The sequence below is a fragment of the Dendrobates tinctorius genome, unplaced genomic scaffold (assembly GCF_039654945.1).
Source record: "Dendrobates tinctorius isolate UK_male_01 unplaced genomic scaffold, ASM3965494v1 ptg000086l, whole genome shotgun sequence".
NCBI lineage: Eukaryota > Metazoa > Chordata > Amphibia > Anura > Dendrobatidae > Dendrobates > Dendrobates tinctorius.
Genome location: NW_027361754.1, coordinates 36297515 through 36321514, shown reverse-complemented (window position 1 = coordinate 36321514; position 24000 = coordinate 36297515). Strand labels below are relative to the sequence as shown.

The following is a 24000-nucleotide window of genomic DNA, read 5'->3' as shown; positions in this document are numbered from 1 at the left end:
TTATGGTCTTATGACGTCATCATGGCGCAAAAGGAACCAAGAGTCCGGGCAGTTGAGGACTTAAGCGGAATTTATGGACAGGGATTTCTTATAAATCTTAGAGTTCTGTAGGGGAAAAAGAAAAACCATTATACTTAACATTTATTTTCCCCCTTAATTTACGGAATTTTTAATCTTTATATGGTTCCACCAATCCAGAAAATTGCCGTATTGCCTTCCTTTATCCGATAGCCTCCTTTGATCATATCTTACAGATGACTGTCCCCTAAGTCAAATCTCTTCATCGATGAATCAATAATTTGGATTTTGTGTCTCTTCTGGAAACACTTGGAATAACTGAATTATTCTGAAAAGCATAAATAGAACACAAAGCTGAAGAATATTGCTACTGTCAAACATGGAGTCTTTATTGTGTGTATTTGCTTTCTTTTCAGCTATTCAATTGTTATCTGGGAGCTTCTGACTCAGAAAAAGCCTTTCATAGGTAAATCTCTTTTTTCAGCCTTTTATGTCAAAATTTAATTTTCTGCAAGGTGTCAGCCTAAATGGAAATTGGATAGCTTGTAAATACACAATGACTGCACAAAATGAAATGGTTGGAAAGGGCACAAAGAAAAAAAAAAAGAAAGCCGTGTAATTATTTTACGACTGGAAGGTACGGTGTGTAGAGAACAGGGGTGACAGAGATTCAGCATTTACTGTTCGAAGTATTGATTTAATTTATGTCTTTCTGGAATTTTTTGCTTGTAAATAGCAGGTCAGTGCAAAATGACAGCTCAACCCAATCATAAGGGCTTTGGTGCACTCTTGGCATGGCCGAAAACTTCAGTGCACCTTCCCATCTTCTTATTTGCCATTTTTCTCCGCCCTTCTCTGGCTTTTGTAAAGCGAGAGCTGTCAATCCCAAAAGAGGAGGGCAGAGACAGATGGAAAAAAGTAGGTGGGAAGGTGTTGAAACCCCTACGCTTGGTTTCAATCAACAGTCATTTTGTAATGACAGACTACCTTTAAAGGCACATAATTCCCTCGGTAAGTAATGGCTGCAAAGTACAGGGAATGTCATTACCTAAGATTTATTTATTGATGGGAACTAAAAGGGTAGAAAATAATGATAAATCCCCACCACATGTCACTCTTCACTAGACCCCACCACTATTATGTGGGGTGTGACGCCCCTAATTAATGTCAATGACATGCTTTCAGAGCACATGACTGCATGAAGTGCGACGCATGTCATTAACTTACTGTAGACAGTGTAGAGCCTAGTGAAGTGCTGCAGGCCTGGAGAGAGAAGAAAATAGAAGACAGAAGAAAGTAATCAGAGGACCAGTGACGGCAGGAGATGCATGGAGAGGTGAGTATAAGATTTTCTTTTCTCCTTGCCCCAGTCTGTTTCACTGACAGGTGTCTCCCTATGTAAACAGAGAAAAATCTGTAAATCAATGGTAATGGGGCAGAATAGTTCCCGGGTGGATTTCCAAAGTCTGTTTACTCTGGAACAACTCAACTTTCCATTCCAGATGAAAACATTCTTGGCTGCAATCACAATGCATGAGACGAAGTCATTCAAGCAGCATGTATCTGATGACAGGTTCCCTTTCAGCACACTTATTGTATATGCCATCAATGATTTAAGAATAGTTTAGTATTTACTAAAATTATGTTAAAATAGTTGCAGCTATTGGAGAGTACTTTGGCTTCTTTGACATATAATTATAGAGAACATTAAAATCTAGAGTGTAAAGTTTCCAATTTGATGTACTGAACTCTCTGTCTTTAGGTCAGAGCATGATGACAGTGATAGTAAAGGTAGCAGCGGGGCACCGGCCTCCTGTGGAGGACATTTCTGAAGATGCGCCTGTGGAATGTCAGCAGATGATTGACTTAATGAAGAGATGCTGGAACCAGGATGCCAATAAACGACCAAGTTTTTCTGGTTTGTATTCCCTTATTTTATGGCTAGTGAAGCACCTTATCCATGTATTTATGTGGCTAACCATAAATTAACATGGATTTCCCTACTGATAATACAAATATGATCAAACTTTTTGCAGATTTTGCTAGGGTTTAAATTTGACCATAATCAACTTTTATGGATTATCCTAACATCCTAGTCATTGAGTGACTGCATACAGACACATTTGTGATAAACATTTCCCTGCAAAGTATTACAAAAACATCATTTCTTTCCATGATGATAGTAAGTAGATAGAATTGTTTGGTGTTTTATTGATCAATGTTGTTTCTCATAGCAATCCAGCATTGACAACTATAGAGGTCTGCTCTAGACCTCTGGTTGTCATGGCAACCCATTGGTGACCCGCGATCACGTGACGGGGTCACCAATGGGTGGGTTTTCTGGTGCGCTTGCCGAAAGCGCTTGTTAAATGCCACTGTCAGAGTATGTGATTTCACCCGTGGCTGTTAGAGGCACATGTCAGCTGTTCAAAACAGCTGACTTATGCTGGAAAAGATGTGGGCTCACCGCCGGAGCCCACATCAAAGGCAGGGTGTCCGATTAACATATTATTAAGCTCAGTGTCGGAAAGGGGTTAAAGCACGACAACAGAGGTTTTATTCAATGCTAGAGTAGTGCTTCTAATCTAAGGTCCCTGCCCCCAGTCTTATACTCACTGTCAAGCATCTTCACTCTTTACAGCTCCATGTTATGATTCGGTCACTGAGGAGGATTACCCAGGAATTAGCTAAGCAACTAGGAAACCAGAAAGGTTGGCAACTTAGCGGATTGCAGACCCCTAAACCTAACAACACAACTAGCATTAGCCGTGGGATGTGCTTACGATGCCCTAGACGCCTTGGCACAGTCAAAGAGTTAACTAAGCCTAATGCAAAAAAGGGGTAAGCTAAACTGCCCCTGAGTAGAACCCCAAAGGAATTGATAGCCCCCAAACATATATTGTCAGTGAGACAAGATGAAGCACAAACGCAGGCAGAAAATAGAGTGAGCAAATGATGGGGCCCAAACTGTCTAGATAGGACAGGACAGAAAAGATACTGTCTGCAATCACAGATCAAGAGAGTTCACAACAGTATCCCCCCTTGAGGAGGGGTCACCGAACCCTCATCCACGCAACCAGGCTGATCAGGATTGGCCCGGTGAAAAGCACGAACCAATCTCTCAGCATGAATGTCAGAAGCAGAGACACAAGAATTATCCTCCTGGCCATAACCCTTCCACTTGACCAAGTACTGGAGTCTCCGTCTAGCCATGCGAGAATCCAATATCTTCTCTACCTCATACTCCAGATTACCATTAACCAATACAGGATCAGGGGATGCAGCCATGGGTACCTCTGGCTCCACAAACCTTTTCAACAAAGATTTATGAAAAGCGTTGTGAATCTTAAACGTTCCTGGAATAGCCAAATGGTAAGAAATGGGATTAAGGACTTCCAAAATCTTATAAGGTCCAATGAACCTTGGCTTGAATTTTGGAGACGCAACTTTCATAAGAATATTTTTTGAGGACAACCAAACCATGTCACCCACTTTAAAATGGGGACCAGTGGTCCTATGCAGGTTGGCAAACCATTGGGCCTTCTCCTGAGAATGAGACAACTTATCCACTACTTGATCCCAAAACTGCTGCATTCTCTCTACCACAGAATCCACACCTGGGCAGGCCGAAGCCTCTACCTGCCCTGAAGAAAAATGAGGATGAAACCCAAAGTTGCAGAAAAAAGGAGACATCAAAGTGGCAGAATTAGCCCTATTATTTAGAGCAAATTCGGCCAAGGGCAAAAATGAGACCCAGTCATCTTGATCAGCAGATATAAAACATCTCAAATAGGTTTCCAAAGTCCAGTTTGTTCTCTCAGTTTGCCCATTGGTCTGAGGATGAAATGCAGAGGAGAAAGACAACGGAATTTCCAGTTTAGAACAAAAAGCTCTCCAAAATGAAACAAACTGAACTCCTCTGTCCAACACAATGTTTTCAGGAATACCGTGCAAACGAACCACCTGTTGTAAAAACAAGGGCACCAACTCAGAAGAAGATGGCAACTTTGGGAGTGGTACGAGATAGACCATCTTAGAAAATCTATCACAGATCACCCAGATAACTGTCATTCTCTGAGAAACAGGGAGATCAGAAATAAAATCCATTGAAATATGGGTCCATGGCCTCCTGGGCACCGGCAGGGGCATTAACACTAGAACTACCGCATGTTTCATAATACCTATAACTACCTTTAGGGGTCATTTTGACCCCCATTCAAAAGTACTGACTCTGGAGTAAAAATAACTTTTTTGTTGCCAACAAATTAAAGAACATTTATTTTAACTTAGTAGGAACAGTGTTAAGATCAAGTACAGCATGCATTTTCCTTTTACATGGTCATAGCATGCGGTGTCCAACAGTTAACACTAACAGTACTTTCTTCCACTTTCCCAGTGCATTTTCCACAAACTGGTTTGTTACAGCTTGCGCAAGTTTTAGTTGTTTTGTTTGCATCTTCCAACTCCATATTTTCGACGCTTGCGGATTTCTTGTCCTTTTGTTTGTGGTTCAGACATTGCGGATGATGGGCCACTTCTTCTGACTCTTTTTAAGATAAATTCTGAAGACATTTGAAAATTTCATCACTTGTCAGATCCCTCTGCTTAGTCATGCTTCAAATATGCGTCGCAAAAAGGGACTTGTAAGATCGCAGAAGTAATAAAACGACACTGTACAAACATGCAGAGTTGTACCTTCAACCGTAATGTTTGCTACTGAAGTGCAGACAGAAATCGCTACAAGAGACATGGATCAAACATGTTCAGACAAGTTTAGACAAAACAAAATGCTGAATCATCCCTGATATGCAAAGATACAATTACACTCTACAACTAGGGAGAAGCACTGTGATTTTCTGTACTCTGTAATATTAGGTGACTTGCCAACTACTACTTTTATGTATGGGGTCAAATTGACCCCTTCAGTACTTACAGGTATGAATTGTAAAATCTGGGCCCCTGAAAAAGTTACAAATCATTTTTGTGTCCTAAAATATACACTACCATGAATAAATAAAAGTCACAAAAAGTCAGAACTCGTTTGTTAAAATTTTAGAAATTATAGGAAAAAGAAATAGCAAAAGGGTCAAAATGACCCCTCCGGTAGTTCTAGTGTTAACAAACCACTAGAACGAGAACAGGGTTTGGACCGAGAACAAGTCCCACAGGACTGCACAAAATTCCTGACATCACGAGATAAAGCAGGCCACCTAAAAGACCGACTCATCAAATCTCTGGTACCAAAAATACTTGGATGACCAGCTAATGTGAAGCAGTTGATTTCAGACATTACTCTTCTCCTCCACTGGTCAGGAATATACAATTTCCCCATAGCGCATCATTCAGGTTTGTCCTCCTGAAATTCCTCCAGGGCAAGTCTCAAATTGGGTGAAATGGCGGAAAGAACCACACCCTCATTTAGAATGGTAGTAGGTTCAGTCACATCAAGAGAATCAGCAAAGAAACTCCTAGAGAGGGCGTCCGCCTTAACATTCTTAGTGCCCGGAAGAAAGGAGATCACAAAATTAAAATGCGTAAAAAACAAGGCCCACCTAGCCTGTCTAGGGTTCAATCGCTTGGCTGATTTGAGATAGATCAGGTTCTTGTGGTCGGTAAGGACCACAACTTGATGTCTGGCTCCCTCCAACCAATGTCTCCAGTCTTCAAAAGCCCACTTCATGGCCAACAATTCCCGATTCCCCACATCATAGTTACGTTCAGATGGGAAAAATTTTCAAGAAAAGAAGGCACAAGGATTCATTTTAGAGGTTTCTGGATCTCTTTGAGACAAAATGGCTCCTGCACAAATCTCAGAAGCATCTATCTCCACCTGAAATGGGAGTGAAACATCAGCTTGCCGTAAGACCGGAGCAGCAGTGAATCTCCGCTTAAGCTCCTGGAACGCTGAGACTGCCTCTGGAGACCAATTCACCACATCAGCGCCCTTTTTAGTCAAATCCATCAGTGATTTTACAATCCCAGAAAAATTACTTATGAATTTACGGTAGAAATTAGCAAAACCCAAAAACTTCTGGAGGGCCTTCAAGGAAGTTTGTTGAACCCAAACATAAATGGCCTTGACCTTGGCCGGCTCCATTTCAATAGCAGATGGGGACAAAATGAATCCCCAAAACAAAATCTTTTGTACGCCAAAGAGACATTTCAATCCCTTAACATACAGAGCGTTTTCTCTCAAAATCCGGAACACAGTCCGTACATGTTCCACATGAGAATCCCAATCACTGGAAAAAATCAAAATATCATCCAAATAAATGATCAAAAACTTATCCACAAAGTCCCAGTAAATATCGTTCATGAAAGATTGGAAGATGGAAGGGGCATTAGTGAGCCCAAAAGGCATCACTATTTACTCAAAATGTCCCTCATGAGTATTAAACGCTGTCTTCCATTTATCACCATGCTTGATGTGAATAAGATTATCAGCCCCCTAAGGTCGAGCTTAGTAAACCAACTAGCACCTGTAACTCTGGAAAATAAAGCAGAAATCAGGGGTAACGGATACTGATATTTAACAGTGATTTTATTAAGAGAACGATAATCAATACTTGGCCTTAATGAACCATCTTTCTTGGCCACAAACAAAAAAACAGCACCTAAAGGTGAAGAGGATGGTCTGATATGACCCTTCTCCAATGACTCCTTGATATAAGATCGCATAGCATCATGTTCAGGTACAGATAAGCTGAAAAGCCGACCCTTGGGAAATTTACAACCGGGCACTAAGTCAATCACGCAATCATAACAGTTATGAGGAGGCAAAGATGCGGACTTTCTCTTGCTAAATACGTCAGAAAAATCAGCCAAATAATCAGGAGCATCATCAGACTGGGGAGAGGTGGAGAAAACAGGAGTGTCACTATGAACACATTGACAACCCCAACTCACCACAGACACAGATTTCCAATCCAAAACAGGATTATGGGTCTGCAACCAAGGAAAACCCAGTACAATAATGTCATATAAATTATGCAACACCAAAAATTTACAATTCTCTTGGTGGTCCGGGGTGACCTGCATTATCACCTGCCTCCAAAACTGGGGTTTATTCTCCGCCAAGGGGGCAGCATCAATACCTCTCAAAGGAATTGGGGTCCGCAGGGGAAACATGGGAAATGCACGTTTGGCAAAGTCAAAATCCATCAGATTCAGAGCTGCTCCTGAATCAACAAAAGCTTTAGCAGAAAATGAAGACAAGGAGCAGATGAAGGAAACCAACAAAAGGAATTTAGGCTGTACACTGCCTACAGCAAATGAGTGAGCAAAACGTTTTTCCTGCTTAGGGTAAACAAATAGCATGAGAGGTGTCCCCACAAAAGAAGCATAACTTATTACACCTTCTAAACTCTTGACGTTGCGCCCTAGACAAAACCCTATCACATTGCATGGGCTAAGAAGTTTGTTCAAAAGGCAGCACCGCCTTTCGCATAGTTTTACGTTCACGTAAATGTCAATCAATTTGAATGGCTAGTGACATAGAGTCATTAAGACCAGAGGGGACCGGAAATCCCACCATAACATCTTTTACGGTTTCTGCCAAACCTTTCCGAAAGAGAGCTGCTAAGGCGTCATCATTCCATTCAGTAAGGACAGCCCACTTTTGGAATTTTTGACAATATAACTCTTCCGCATCCTGACCTTGGTTCAATGCCAATAAGGTTTTCTCAGTTTGATCAATAACATTAGGTTTATCATACAACAACTCCAAAGCTAGGAAAAACGCATCCACATCAGCCAAAATAGGATTCCCAGGTGTCAAAGAAAAAGCCCAGTCCTGGGGATCGCCGTGCAACAGGGAGATGACAATTTTAGTCTGCTGCACCGAGTTCCCCGAGGAGCTAGGTTTCAAGGCAAAAAACAGTTTACAATTATTCTTAAAGTTCAAAAATTTATATCGATCCCCAGAAAATACATCAGGAATAGGAATTTTTGGTTCTACAGCAGACGATTGCGCGAGATAGGCAGAAACTCCCCGAACTTCCGCAGCGAGCTGCTCAACACGATCGGACAATTGCTTAGTCTCCATTAAAGAAAAAATCCTCCTACGGTCCCCAGAGAAAAAAAGGAAAAATATATAGCAACCTCTTCCCCACTAGATCAGCATTCTGGTGTGAACTGAAAGCAAAGCAAAAGATACTAATATAATTAGCAATACAGAACAGAATGACATAAGCGTGACATATGAGTAGGGTCCAGCACAAATCCCAGCAGGGAATAATGCTGAACCCACACAGCAAAGCAGAAAGCAGAGAAAGGCAAAAACTATATCAAATGCAAAAGATTCCACCAAGCAAATAACTTATCTAAATGATGCAAGACCAAGGAGGGGAAAAAGCAGACTTCAAAATGCACAGGAAGAGAAACCAAATCACCAGCAGCAACTCAAAGAAGCTTGCTTGAATCATCATCTTCAGGTGACACACTTCTGTCAACATGACCAGCTCCACTACCTGCAGCAACCACCAAAGGGAGCCCCGACTCAGAAATCAGATCAAGAGAGTTCACAACAGCTCCATTCCTGTTCCATAGTGCCATCTTGTGACCGCAACCTCTGACTAGCTAGATGTCCTCTCCCAATGCAAGTCTGAGAGACAGAAAAATGCTCTCTTAGACTTCTATTGAGTTGTAACCTCTGACTTGCTATATGAAACGCTAGAAAGATCCTGCAGGTCACAAACTACCAGAGGCCGACAGGAACAGCAACGATAGAAGGGCAAGATGGCTGCACGGGATTATAAGAGTCGGGTCAGAGACCTTAGATTAGAAGCACCACTCCAGTGGTAAAATTTTAAAAAAAAATGCTGGAATGGTGCTTTAAGTGGAGTCTAGCTGTGTAGTCAGAACCACCTTCTGTGAACACAGTTTGGTATGGCCTGTATGGCCCCAGTTACAAATTGAGAACTCATTTCTTCTTTCTCTCTATTTAGATATCATGGTTGAATCCCACATGTTACTCTGCTTAGTGCAAAGTCCTCTCCCAGAACATGAAGCATCTGTACCCAAAGCTGAACAAGTTCCTCTGAAGTCTTCAGCTGCAGTATTACATAATGGATACAGTGATGTAAGTAAAGTTGTTAGGCCCCAGTGAATGCCTATTGAGGTTAATCTTTTTCAAGAAACTTTGACTTAAATTGATAGTACCAGCAAAAATAAAGAAAATAAAAACTCATATTAATCTTATCAAAAATATATGCTTTCCCCACTTGTGAGCCACTTCTCCATCCCTTTCCCCTCCCCGCCACCTGGAAAACAGCTAAGCTAAGGGATCATAATACAGCTGTCCATTAAGTCTATTGCAATGAAGAGGAACAGAATCTGTGAAAAGGGCAATGAGACACACATAGAGGGTGCTGCTGTTTTCTATTATGGGTTTTAGGTCACGCATAACCGGATTCACAGCTACGCTGCTCAGTATTGTTGTATAAAGTTGCAATTACTGTTGTAATTAAGATGCATTTTGGAGATGAAGCCACCTCTTCTTCAGGTATCGAGTATGTAGGAAGAGAGCATAGGGTGAGACCTGTCAGTCTAAGGATCGAGGTAGGGAGAAGCCACACCTATGGCTGTAATGGTGCAACCAATGTCTGATTCAAACGGCTGTGGTTTCGGCAGAAGTACTCTCTTGCCAGATTCCTTTAACCAAGGCAGTAATATCTCATATCTTCTGGTTTGAAACCAAAAGCACTGACTAGTTTGTCAATGCGTGCCCCACCACTGTTTGGCAGGAAGGTTCAGTACCATTATGATATATTCATTATGAAAAATAATTATGATGAAGAACAATAACTTGTTCATTATGTGTCTCATTATTACAGGACAGCCAACAAGCATCATTTGCGAGCTCTTCATACAGTGGTAAGATTATTTGCAATTCATATAGCATCATTGAGAGATGTAAGAGTTCATTGAAATGAGTATATTTTTGGTTCATATCTGGAGGTGTCCAGATGCCATGAGGACTTCATCCCATTTGTGTCTGTTGGGTACAAGTTCAATGAATCCTCTGAGCCACCTTTACTAATAGTGATGTAATTTTCCCTACATGAAATAATAATTATATGAAGGTTCAACCATTTGTATTTTTATTTACTCTGAAGGGGGTCAGAAGCAGTAAAAATACCCAATTGCCCCAATTTATCAAGAATGACATTTTGTACGCCAGTCTTAATGAAGAGTGCGCTGAATTAAGATGCACAAAATGTATTAAGAGGCATGCTCCTCTTAAAGGGAACGCGTCATTAAGTTTTTGTCATATACAGTACGGCCACCACCATTAAGACCTCTTTTACAGCACACTAGAATGCAGTAAAAAAGTCCCCAATCCCCTCTGCAGAGCCCTAAAAGGGTCTATCATACTCACAGACTGTGCAGTCGGATCTGATGGGAATCTCTGGTCTTAATCCTATGCCTCCTCTCTTCTTACTATCGCTGTCCTCCTTTTCTGCTTCATATGGATGACACGTTCCATAAAGCTTCCCCCACAGGCACTCTTGTGTACATGTAATTTGTTCTACTGAGGGCAGAGCACAGTACTGTAATGCACATGAGCCGAGAAAGGCCAAAGAGTGCCGATGACCTAGAAGTAAAACCAGCACATACGCAACACCGTACTTTGCTCTGCCCTCAGCCTGGAGGACAATATGTGGATGACATAGAAAGCATCATCCGCACAAAATAAGCAGGAAGATGGCAAGTAAAGGAAGAGAGGAGGCACCGGATCAAGGCCAGAGACGCCCATTGGCCCACATTGCACAGTCTGTGAGCATAATAAAAAAAAATTTTTGATCTGCAGAGGGGATTGGAGACTTTTTTTTACAGCTTTCTAGTATTGTGGTGGCCATACTTTATATGGAGAAAACCTTAGAAATATATTAAGCTGTCATGCTCTGCTTGGGAGAACCGCGATTAGTATGTGTTTTGTGGCCCGTGATCGGACCAACATCCATGGACGTCTGCATGAATCCTAAAGCATACACAACTGAAATAATATAGCCAGTATATGATTCATGGTGTTTGCGATTTATATGCTATAAGGTTCCCTTTCAAAAACTTGCCCTAATGGTTTTCTGCTCAACGATGCAAACAATATTATAAGATGAGGGATCTATTTATGTCAATTGAACGTGATACCTCAATGAATTAATCATTGGCTTTCATTTCAGTTACAGACAGCTTCATTATGAAAATCCTAGAAAGCAGCGATATTTCTTGGTCGGATGAAAATAATTTCACTTTTCTTCACTTTGCGGTGGCTGAAGGAAACTTTGAGAGGGTGAATCATTTTCTCAGCTTGAACGCTAACGTTAATAGCCGCACGGTGAGTGGATCCACGCCTCTGATATTGGCAGTACAGAGAAAACTACCAGACATATGTGCTTGCCTAATAGAGAATGGAGCTGATGTCAACATTACGGATGAAGACAGGTGGTCACCTTTGCATTTTGCAGCCCAAGGAGGAGATGATCGTATAGCTCGGTTACTCTTAGACCATAGAGCACGCGTTGATGCATTAGAACGGGATAATTGGACACCGCTGCATTTGGCTTCCCAAAATGGTTTTGAAAATGTTGCACGTGTTCTTTTTACACGTCAGTCCAACCCAAATAGTCAAGAAATAGATGGAAAAACTCCTCTCCATGTAGCTTCTTGCTATGGTCACTATAATATTGTCAAACTTCTAATCGGCCAAGGATCTGATCCAGACGGCAAGCAAAAGAATCAAAGAACTCCCCTCCACATTTCTGCTGATCGAGGTTACTTTCGAGTGGTTCAGCACTTGATACAGAAAGGAGCCAATCTGAACTCTGTTGATGAGAATCACTATACACCTTTACACATGGCGGTTGTGAAAGGCAAGAGCTTGATATGTAAACATCTTATAAAGCATGGTGCCCAAGTTAACCTGAAGACGAACCAGGGATGGACACCTTTACACCTTGCAATATTCAAAGGACATGCCGAAATAGTACATTTACTTAAGGACAATGATGCTAAAGTAGATGCCGCTGGAGATATGTTATGGACTCCGCTACATTTGGCTGTTCGTTATGGCGATGACTCGGTTGTTTCCCTCCTACTAGATATGGGAGCTGACCCAAATGTTGCTGAAATGTCTGGTTGGACACCTCTTCATTTTGCAGTTCAGAGAGGGTCTTTTTGCAGTGTTATTAAGCTAATTGAGAACAAAGCTAATGTAGATGCTCAAAACAAGTTTGGTTGGACATCATTACACGTGGCTGTCCTAAATGCTAATGCTGCTATTGTGAAGACTTTACTCCGGGCTAACGCCAAGAAGAACATAGAGGACACCAGTGGTTGTACCCCATTACAATTGGCAATAAGGAATCAAAAACACAGCATTATTTCTCTACTAGAAGGAGGACCAGACTCTTCTTCAAACAGCTCAACCGAAGAGGATTTAGGTCCTTACCTTAATTTCCAGGAATAATATGAAACCTGGAAACAATATGGTGTAAAGGATTTGAAAATTAGGAGGTCTTAAAGAGGTTTTTTCATCTGAAAATGTTATTGCATATTACTAAGACATGCCTACCATTTTCATCTATGGTCTACAATCTCTAAGACCTCCAACAATCCATTTTAAATTGGTGGTCTCATCTAGATCTTCAGGAGTGCACCGCTTCTCTGCAGACTGGCTTCCTGTTTCCTGGGTGGAGTTCTCTTGATTGACAGGTCAGACCAGAGGCTCGATTGTGCCACTGTCCCTGTGTTTCTTTCTCAATCAAGCAATGATTGTCTCTTTCAAGAGAATTGGATAGATTATGGTAATGACACGCGGCTCAAACTCTGATCAGAGTTTGAGCTGAGTATCCGTTTACTGATCCAATTTTCTCTGCCGAGAGAATCTCTGGAGGCACAAATCTAGCAGGAACATGAGGAAATAACCAAGTCTTTAGAACAAATAAATCACTAGGAAATTCATCAATAACTAATACAGTATTAAACTATGAAAAACAAATTCAAATAAAATGAAGAAAACTAGGAACCACAGACTAAGAGGGTTAAATAATGATAACAATATATGTGATTGTAAAATAATATTACATTTTTTTTTAACATACGCAGCTAGAGGTTGTTATAGAACGCAAAATATTTATATTAATTACTAATAGCAATGTATGAAAATGATATCTAACAAAGTTCTATAGAAGATAAAGCACAAGTTGAAATAATGGTACCTGTAGACTTTGTTTGCACACAGACATTCTTTTCTGGTTAATCCTGAAGGCATGGTCCATTGGTTGGTATAGTACAACAACACTCTCTTCTGCAAGTATTGCTTCTAGGTAGAATACCTCCATTACAATGTGCAATATGGAGGCAACATAGATTATTTTTTGTGCAGTGAGACAGATCAGAAGCTTTATTAGATTTCAATCAGTTGACTTATAAGCAATTATTTATCTATATTGGGTGTATATAACAGCAATTTTTTCATGCTTTAGTGCCTTGGAATAAATACTCATTAATGTAAGGGGCCATTACCATTGCATTTCTACTCTAAGGCTATGTGCACACGATGCGTTTTCGCAGCATTTTTTGCACGTCTAAATAGTCCAAAAACGCAATGAAATACTTATGCAAGGTAATTCAATGCCAATCCAGAAGTGTTGTGCACATGATCAGTAAATTTCCATCCGTATTTGCAGTATTTTGTTTTCTGCAGTATGTCAATTCTTTTTGCATTTTTGCAGCGTTTTTGATTCATTGACTTCAATGTAGTCAGTCAAATCTACAGCAAAAACGTAGGTGTAAAAAGGTTTGCGCATTTGCTGCAGATTTGCTGCCAAAAATGCTGCGAATTGTCAAAGGAAATGATGTCAGAAGGAGGAAGAGTGTGTGGGTGGAGAATGAGTGTGAGCGGAGAATGTGTGTGTGTCTGTGTCTGTGTGTGTGTACCTGTAATATGCAGGTGCTGGGATGCAGTAACACAAATGCTGCAGAGCAGGGGTTAACTATATTTAATTAGTCAACAGTAGGGGACTCCACATAGTGAGATAACAGGGTTAAAGGGTACAATACTAAAATGAAATAAACAGTTGTTTAACTAAACAGTCTCTGGTTAACAGTTTTACTTATCATGGCTCCGCAGCCTGGCACTCACTGAAAGTCCCATGGGTAGCAGGATGCTGGCGGCGGTTGGTGTGGTGTCTGCTGGCATCCTCGCCCAGCACACAGTCCTACTTCTGGCGGTAGCGGGCGGTCTCCAGTTTTGCCCGTTGAGCCAATAGTCCATATATCCGCAGAGCAAAAGAATAGAGCTCTCTGCAGGATTCCGCTCGGCGTGTGCCTCTTTGAACAGCTGCCGTCACCTAAAGGCCTGAGCTGTAATGCTCCGTTGCGATACTCCGTTGATCGCACGCTCCCCTGCGCACCTGCCGGTTTCGGTGTGCCCCTCACTATGCCACCCTTTCTCTTCACATCATGGCCTGTCTCTCCCTTCACAGTGGTTGCGGTCTGCACTTCATCAGCATTGTGGCGGAAGACTGCTCAGTTGCCACGCAACCCATTTTACCTCACACTGACTGGCCATGCCCCTTCACCCTGGTTACTGGCTCTCTCCGGCTGCAATCTCACTCCCATCAGGAACAGGAGGTTTGGCTCCAGCAGTTCTAGACCCGACGCTTCAGCAGCCGTAGCAGCCCGGTCCTGCCTTCTACATCCCCACGCGATGAACAGCCCATAGTGATTGTACTTAGGCGTCATCTGATGGGACTACTATTCCCATCCAGCTACGTCTTTTATCACATATAACAGAGACAGCATGAGCCGATGATGGGAGAATAGTCTCATCATCCGGCGCCTGTGTTCAATTGTAAAAAAAAAATCTAAACATTTACATAATTACATACATAGTCACATACAAAATATATACTCACCGAATGCCTAATCCCCGATGCCCTTGTCTCCCACAAGCAATCAAAAATAATAAACCAACATATATTCACCTTTTAGCCGTAGTGCATTTAATAACAAGTGTCCCACGGTGATCTCATGTGTAGAACAGCCACATCGGGAGATGTGACTGCTCTATCCGGCCTCTGGTGATACACTGACAGGAGGTAATCGCTTCCAGAGTGTATCACTGAACTGCTGTGAGAGTTCACCAACTGATCAGCTCCGATTCTCATGCAGTGGTGCCGTAAATGAGAGCACCAGAGCGGATGAACTCTGGTGAACTCTCACGGCAGCTCAGTGATACACTACGGGAGCGAGAACCTTATATCAGTGTATCGCCGAAGGCTGGGAAGAGCAGTCACATCTCCTGATGTGACTGTTCTTACACATGAGATTGGCGTGTGACACTTGGTATTAAATGGACTACGGCAGACAGGATAGTATTATATGTTGGTTTATTATTTTTTGATTTTTTGCAGCAGACTAAGGTGTCGAGGATTAGGTGTTCAGTAAGCATGGTAAATTTAAATTCAATCACTATTCAATAAAGGAGTCTGTGTGATTATTTCAAATAAAGGACTTTATTCGGGGTGTCTGTGTTTTATAAAATACCACTATGGGGTTAGTAATCGATAGGTGTTTTATAGACGCCTCTCCATTACTAACCTGTGGACTTGATGTCACCTGACAATACAAAGGTGACATCAACCCCACAAATATCATCCCGACTTGCCACCGCTACAGGGCAAGTGGGAAGAGCGAGGCTAAGTGCCAGAATCGGTGCATCTATAAGATGCGCCATTTCTGGGGTGGCTGAGAGCTGATGTTTTTAACCTGGGGGGTGCAAACATCCATGGCCCCTTCCCAGGCTATTAATCTCAGTCCGCAGCTGTCAAACTATCCTTTGCTTGTTCAACTTTATAGGGGGACCCCATGTCAATTTTTTTCTGGGGTTCCCCTGTAAACTAGCCAGTAAAGACTAAGCAAACAGCTGTGAGCTAATATTAATAGCCTGGGAACCATTATGGCTATTGGCTCCTTCCCCGAATATTAACAATATCATCCCTCCGCCATCGGCTTTCCCTCTGCTGATTATGAAAATTATGCTGGAGCCCACGCAATTTTTTAAAAAAAAATAAACAGATATTGTGTTTCATGCAGATTTCTGACAGTTGCTGTTTTGTTACAGCATATGTAGGATAACTTTGTTACTGCTCCTATATAGGATGGTGACTGTGTGTGTGTGTGTGTGTGTGTGTCTTTATTTAACTATTTATGCACCGTTTTTATTAATGAGGGTATCTGGCTCTCACCTGTTCATTACTAATCCTCTGGCTTGGTATTGCACACACACACACACAAACACACACACACACACATATATATATATATATTCACTTATATTTCTTTTGTGTGGGTGTAAACATTATAAATTTGAACATGGTATGTAATGACATTATGGTCTTCAATGGAGAATGAAAAAGAAGAGGTTGAACAAGGAAATTACATCACAATTCTTTTTTTTAATAGTATATATTTATTTGGCTCTATGGATTTACAAAGACGCGTGCAAAATCGCATAAAACCGCGCATATTTACCGCTGCATTTTTCTGCCAAGAGATGCAGAAACCTTGCAGAAGTTTCTGCAAGCAAATATGCAACGTGCGTAGGTAGCCTAATTTCAGGTGTTCTATTTGAATCCCCGAAAAATTGGATTTAGATGGAATCCTCGATAAAGCCATAGAATACAATGACACAATTAGAGTTCAAATGGACTTTGATTTATTTTTACAACTCCACATATATAAAAATCATAAAGGGTGCTTGAGGCGTTTTTGGTGCGTCAAGCACTGTTAGTGGTGAGAAAATCAGAACCATGACTAAGGGTGCTTGACGCACCTGAAACGCACCAGATTTTTTTTACTGTTCTAAGCAGATCTGGATGATACTTTTAATTTTTAACAGAAGATTTTTATGTCCATTAAGCTGGATCTCTTCTCTTTGCTTTTGCTTTTTTGGCAGAAGCACTATCCATCCTGCGGACAGGACTTAAATCAGAGATTACTGGTGAGCTGGACTATTGATGTTTTTGTTTTCCAGCGGTGCCTATCTTTTCTGATGGACACAATAACGTAGTAGATTATTTTTAGATATCCATATGAAAAAAAATGGAATCCATTTAAACTCCATTTGTATCATCATCTCTATGGCACTGGCTGTCAAGGTTTCTATCTGAATCTAGTCGGATTCCCGTTTTTTGTGGATTCGTGGTTGCTTAAAAAACGATGAACATGAAATGTATGACAAATATACATGGTGTGCGTTTCAAGCCCTGTCATCATATTGCTCGTAAGTTTGTCATAAGGCTCTTGTACATTGTTTTTTATGCAGGCCTCTGTAGGTTGTTCTTCAAAAATGCACCTTAATATATTTATACTTTGTTACTTTTCAGTCCTTATAAATATAATATGCTCTTTACCCCCCTTTAGTATTTCTTCAGCCCTTTATTGAGCTACTGTTTTTTTTTGTGTGTTTTACATACTAATAAAGATTGTGTTTTGCAGCACCTTTCCTTTGGGTCTTGTTATTGTTGTAACGCCTCTTGTCTCTATAATTGTGCCCATATAGTGTACAATACATCTGAAATTGTACTATAACCTTGCTTGTGCAGTTCATATTCTATTCCTTTCTTTCTTTTAAACCTATCTAATAGTTAGATACATGCGGATCATTTGAGTTCTGTTCATGGGGACCACTGTCGATTCAGAGAAGGGCGGTCTATAATATCTGATCAAAATGGTCACTGTTCTGTTCATTCTACATAGGACTGCCGGAGATAGCTGAGTACAGTCACATAAATGGAGTCGTGGCACGCATGCATGACCACTAGAGATGAGCGACTTAGCCTTTTTAGGGTCGAGTTGGGTTTCATGAAACTCGACTTTCTCAAAAGTCGGATCGAACGAAATCGGCCAAATATCGTGAAAAGTCGAAGGCCGACTGAAACACGAATCCCAATGCAAGTCAAAGGGGAACCAAGGTCGGCAGGGAGTGGAGGACAGGAAACACACCTACAGTGCCCATTTTAATGCCAAAAACATCAATTCTTATTACTTAAGCTTGTCAACTTTAATTTACTTTATAATAATAGTTAGGCATTGAAAACTGGGGGTTATTTGGCTAAAGTTGTGGGGAGGAGTAGGGCTGGCTCCAGATTTTCGTGGGCCCTGGGCCATCGAGTGTCACCTCTGATACGGCAGAGAAATAGCAGTATAGTACAATGAAAAATACTTCACTTCTTACATCTCATGACTGATATCCATTTTAAATTCTCAAATAGCTCCAAAAGCGGACAGTATATTACTCCATACAGTATTATGGCCACCGCCTAGTGCACCATACAGAGTAATGAGGCCCATATATTTCTCCATACAGAATCATTGGTCCCATATAATGTTCGATACAGTATATGATGAGTTCCACATAATGCTACAGTATATATTGGTCCCCATGGATGAAGCTCCACTGTCTTATGGGCCCAAATAATGCTCCATATATAATGGGCCCCATTTCTAATGCTCCAGTGTATAATGGGCCCTGTAAATGCTGCTCCAGCATCTGATGTCCCCCATTTGGAAAGCTCCAGCATATGATGGGCCTCACGGATGATGCTCTAGTGTATGATTGGTCCAAATAATGCTCCATATATAATCTGCCCCATTTACAATGCTCCAGTATATGATGGGCCCCATGGATGATGCTCCAGTGTCTTATGGGCCCAAATAATGCTCCTTATATAATTGGCCCCATTTCTAATGCTCCAGTGTATAATGGGCCCTGTAAATGCTGCTCCAGTGTCTGATGTCCACCTTTGGAATGCTCCAGTGTATGGTGGGCCCCATATATCATTCTCCAGAGTATAGTAATCCCCAAAAATTGCTCCCAACCTTTAAAACAATTAAATAAGTCTCCTCGCTAGGGAATCCCTATACTAGTCTGGACTCCTCGCCGTCCCTATCATCCATCTCTCTGCACTTGGACTGTTTAGGCAGAGGGCGTACAGACGTGATGTCATCGTGCTCTCTGACCAGAATGTCACTGTCAGGAAACACGGAAGACGTCACGGCGGTGGAGCAGGGAGAGGTAAGTATTTCAACTTTGCAAGTGCTGTGATCCTGAGCAAGCAGGGGGGACCCACTCATTGGCGATGACACTGGCACAGGGCCCCTCATAGCACGGTGGGGTGTCTGACGGCGGGTGCGGTGGTGTGTCTGACGGCGGGTGCCCTCCCACCGGCAGAGACACTTTTGCGTACTATGAGGGGCCCTGTGCCAGTGTTGTCGCGCATGAGTATGCCCCCCACCTGCTAAGGAACCTGCACTTTCATCTGCACCTTTCTCTTTGTCACCGTGTAAGGTGGTATAGTATGAGGCAAGGGGAACCTGAGTTTCATCAGGGTCAGATTCTGGCTGTGCAGAGTGAGAGGGGAATGTAGTGGTCTGGGTCAATGTACCAGTAGAATCATCTAGCAGTGGCTGTGCATCAGTGCATTTGTGGCGCCCCCAGGAGTACGGTCGCCACAGTGGCATTACCTTCCTCCTAGGGAGTGTGATGTCATGCTTGGGAGCAACGAAGGATCTCTCTAGCAGTTAAACCAACACACAACACAGTTCCCACTCCAGGCCAGCAGGGAGACCTCTGAACCTGACTGCTGAGGAGCTGCTCTCTGTGGTCGGGAGGAGGTAAGTTAGGGCAGTCTGTGATGGGAAGGGGAAGTGTGTGGACGTGAAAAGGGGAGCTGGAGGATGAGCAGAGTTAAGGCTCACTCCTAGCTGGAGCGCATGGTAGGGATTCCGGTCTCCGAGTTTGTAGGGACACTGACGGTCCTGCAGCAGAAACCGGAGAAAGTAGCAGCTGTAAATGCTCTGTTCCCAACTAAGGCTCGGAGGCCCCAGCAGCGACGTGTGTGAGCCAGAAGGAAAAGGCTATGGCTGCCTGCCATACGAGAAAGTTCCAAAAGAGAGTCAACAGGGGGAACTTCAGTGAACTCAGTACTGCGAGTACCTCAGATAAGCGCTAGAACGGAGGCCACACTACCTATCTGCAGAGAGAGAATTCCAAATTTGCTTCCAAGCTGACCAACTCCTTCTCCATCTGTACTCAGGGTCCTGGACGGCACTTACCAAGTACAGGTAAAGGAACTGCACGACTGTGTCTGTCATCTTTCTCCTGTGCCTGGTGCACGGCCCTGCTACATCCTGCACTGCACACCATCTACCAAATCTTTCATCTGCCCTGCGACTATGGCCCTACCTGTGCAGGGCTTCTACATCTTAGCTGCACCATAACATCTGTCCCAGATTAGCGACACTGCAGCGCGGGTCAATCTGATCAGAAACCACAGGTGGTGTCACGTATCAGTCACCTATAAAAGTTATTCACCCCTTTGCATGGACGCCCAGGGCCACGGAACGGGTCATCACCACCAACGTGACACATCCCTCTGAGACACCGGCCCGGTACCGATTAACCCCACTGTCCTGGCTGGCCACCCACACTCCATGTCAGATTCATCTTGGACTGGGGAATTCACGATTTGACTTGATAACCCAGGCATGGTATGATAGAAAGAGCTACATGGATTAATGTGAAGTGTGGCCTGCTGCATCATTCACTTTTGGTGGGGGTGAAGGACACAAGGAAAGGGGTTCTTCCTGACCAGGAGCCAGCATTTGATGACTCAGTGCTGGTATTTTTTGAAACTTCAGAAGAGGAGGGCATAATTGCTGGAGTCTGTTTCGGCAATGTAAGCCAAAACCAGTTCCTGATGCTCCGGCTTTAAAAGCGGTTAACCTACTCCCAGAAAAGGTAGCCTTCCAGGCGTTCCGGAGCCAGACCATGAAGCAGGCTCAACACCTCCTGCCTTAGCTGCTATTGTGCTTTTGCCACTACCACCAGATGCACCACCACCATCAGCACCAGCTGACCCCCCACATCCGCGGCCTCTTCCACCAAACTTCAAAATGTTGCAGAAAATGAACCCAAAATAACATCAGATATATGATACTGTATCAGAAGCGTACAACTCTATACAGTCAAAGGATGATTGTCAATCTCCCTATATATACCATCAGTCACACAGAGATGCTCACAGGCTCAGTATGGATTAGACAAGAATATAAAAATTTGAAAAAGTGTACAGTATCATCAGATAGCAGGTATATATAGTATAGTTTAAACATTCTAAATCTCCGTAGATATTTCAGGAGGCAGACACAGACGCTCTCAGGCTCAGTATGGATTATAACACAATATAAAAAGCCGTAAAATGGTAATGGATCTGAAGAGTACAGCTGTACACAGTGTAGGGGTCATTGTTGACAATCTCAGTATTTATTTCCACAGTCAGAAAATAACTCACTTGGTCAGTTTGGATTAGACCAGAATATAAAAAGCAGTAAATGGGTAATGTATCCCAAGCGTAGAGCTGTATACACTTGTGTTGGGGTAATTTTTAAATGTACATCTAAATTGCAGGAGTAACCCACAGACTGTCACACATTCAGGATGGATCACACCACAATATAACAAGAAGTAATAGCAAAAAATAATCACACATGTGGGGCTATGTTCCAGGTGTCAATGATACACTTAGAGTGGTGGGTGGAGGAGGACTTCCTGGCAGAAAGGGTACAGTATCACCAGATACCAGGTATATATAGCATAGTTTAAACATTAAAAATGTACATCTATATATTCAGGAGTAGTGTTGAGCCACCCCGCTAGCGTTCCAGTTCGTTTTGGTTCGTCGAACACGAGGCAAGTTCGTCGAATGTTTGTCGAATGTTCGACGAGCAACCTCGAACACCATTGAAAACAATGGCAGGCAAACACAAACACATACAAACACATAGAAAAATATTACAAAACACCTTAAAAGGTGTCCCAAAGCAGACAAAATGCCCAGAATACAAAAATAACATATGGAAAACGGCAACTATATATAGAAAAGAGGTGGAGGAGTAAAAGGAGGAGGAGGATACACAGATATAGGCATGTCATGCCCTTATGAAGTCAAGAAAGGCTGGAATAAAAATGTAAAATACCAAAAAACAGTAAAAATCTGAAATCGAAGACGATCATATACCGTCGGACTTCCCACCATAAATTAGGCCAACTGCCGATCGGGCGGCGTTATTCCCACGAACCTCCGAACAGCATCCATGAAGGCAAAGTGTTTGGTTTCCGGGGGCAGTATGGTTGCAAAGCTGAACCTTAAAGGAATGTCCAGACGGGTACCACCAGGAGTGGAGCCTGCGGCTTAATTCGACTCCACCCGGGAAACCTCAACCATGCCAGCTACAGAAAAGATTGACAGATTGCAAGCTTTGTTGATTCTGTGGGTGGTGGTGGATGTCCGTTTTTAGTTGTGCTAGCGATTTGTCAGCTTAATTCCGTTAAGGAACGAGACTCCGGCATGCCCCCGCGGTACGCATCAAGCTTACTAGAGGGACACGCGAGGCTCTGGCACGCGATATCAATCAATAACAGGTCTGTCATGCCCTTACATGTCCGGGGCTGCATGCGCGCTACACTGAAAGGTCCAGCGTGTGTCGCTTACAGGTGCAGATTACCCGCTGAACCCCGTTAGTGATGGGGATCTGGGATTCCAATTCTTCCCCGCGAACGAGGATTTCCCAGTAAGTGCAGGTCAACCGGAATTCCAGAATTAGGCCTAACCGGCATTCCAGAAAAAATGAAAAAATTAAGTGTCCAAACCACAGGTGCTGTAGCTTGCTTCACAGTTGGGCTCCTATGCTGAGTAGCACGCAGTTCTTACATAAACAGGTGGCATAGCTTGGTTCACTGGTGGGCTCCTCTGCTGAGTAACAGACAGTGCTACAAGGCCCAAAAGGATTTTCTAGACAAGATGTGGTAAAAAATAATTTGAAACACATACGGCGTAGCTTCTTGACAGGTGTACTACACCGCTTGCTACCACACACCGCTACTATGCCATGAAATAGTCTATTAACATTGCAAACTATTATCAGTATCAGGGAGGAGGAGGAGCGCCGAGAGATGGCTGCTCTGGCATGAGGCTCCTGAGTTTTTTAGTTTTTTTCCCCGTTTAATTGTTAATTCTCCCTTTGGTTCACTCACCATTGCGTGGCTACAGGATTCGGCAGAGCTGGGAGTGGTGTGGAGACTGCGATCAGCTGGGACCGGTGTCTTTCTGTCCTCGTGGAGCTCTGTGCCTGGATCCAGCTGGGAGAGGGTGGGGCTGCTGGCTGCCTGCCAGCTTTCCTACAACTTGTACCCATTTCCAGAAAGCAGATGATCCCAGGATGGGAAACCTGGTGGAGTGTGCGGTGCTGGAGTTGTTCTGGAGATCTTGTGGTCCATGTGGAGCTGTAGGGCTACGGGATTCGGCAGAGCTGGGAGTGGTGTGGAGACTGCGACCAGCTGGGACCGGTGTCTTTCTGTCCTCGTGGCGCTTCGTGCCTGGTTTCAGCTGGGAGAGAGTGAAGCTGCTGGCTGCCTGCCAACTTTCCTACAACTTGTACCCATTTCCAGCAAGCAGATGATCCCGGGATAGGAAAACTGGTGGAGTGTGCGGTGCTGGAGATGTTCTGGAGATCTTGTGGTCCAGGTGGAGCTGAAGGGGTGAGCTGGGCAGGTTTGGACTGACTGTTGGCGTGTCCCCTGATGTCCCTGTCTTGTTGCACCCATGCCCTCCCCCCCAGCAGTGCTGGGAGCACCCTTTATGGAAAGTTGTACATTTAACTCTGCTAAGCAGTGACTGTTCAGTCTTTATAGCTACAAGCTGAGTGTAATCATGGCCACTGCACTCTGTAAACCTACTCTTATGATTTCAAGGGATGATTTATTATTCTGGAATCATCCGCAATTTCTCATGGACTCCCCTTCTTGGAGCATGATTGCTAATTTGAGTACATAAAATCCATTACTTCTGTGAAACCTGTGGAGGTGTACTGCAAGAGAGGCAGGAGAGGAGGCGTCCTGGCACGCCTTCGGAGGAG

General features: G+C 43.0%; 1 protein-coding gene across 1 annotated transcript in view; it reads left to right on the top strand.

Annotated features, from left to right (window-relative positions):
* The window catches only part of ANKK1 (ankyrin repeat and kinase domain containing 1), a 134514-nt gene extending 116987 nt beyond the window's left edge, over positions 1–17527 (top strand). Inside the window, exons 4-8 of the mRNA XM_073585302.1 lie at positions 435–484; positions 1781–1936; positions 8964–9097; positions 9852–9891; positions 11199–17527. Of these exons, the coding sequence (XP_073441403.1) occupies positions 435–484; positions 1781–1936; positions 8964–9097; positions 9852–9891; positions 11199–12484 (1666 nt within the window). The 3' untranslated portion in view covers positions 12485–17527. The remainder of the gene's footprint in view (positions 1–434; positions 485–1780; positions 1937–8963; positions 9098–9851; positions 9892–11198) is intronic.
* The last annotated feature ends 6473 nt before the right edge of the window (positions 17528–24000 follow it).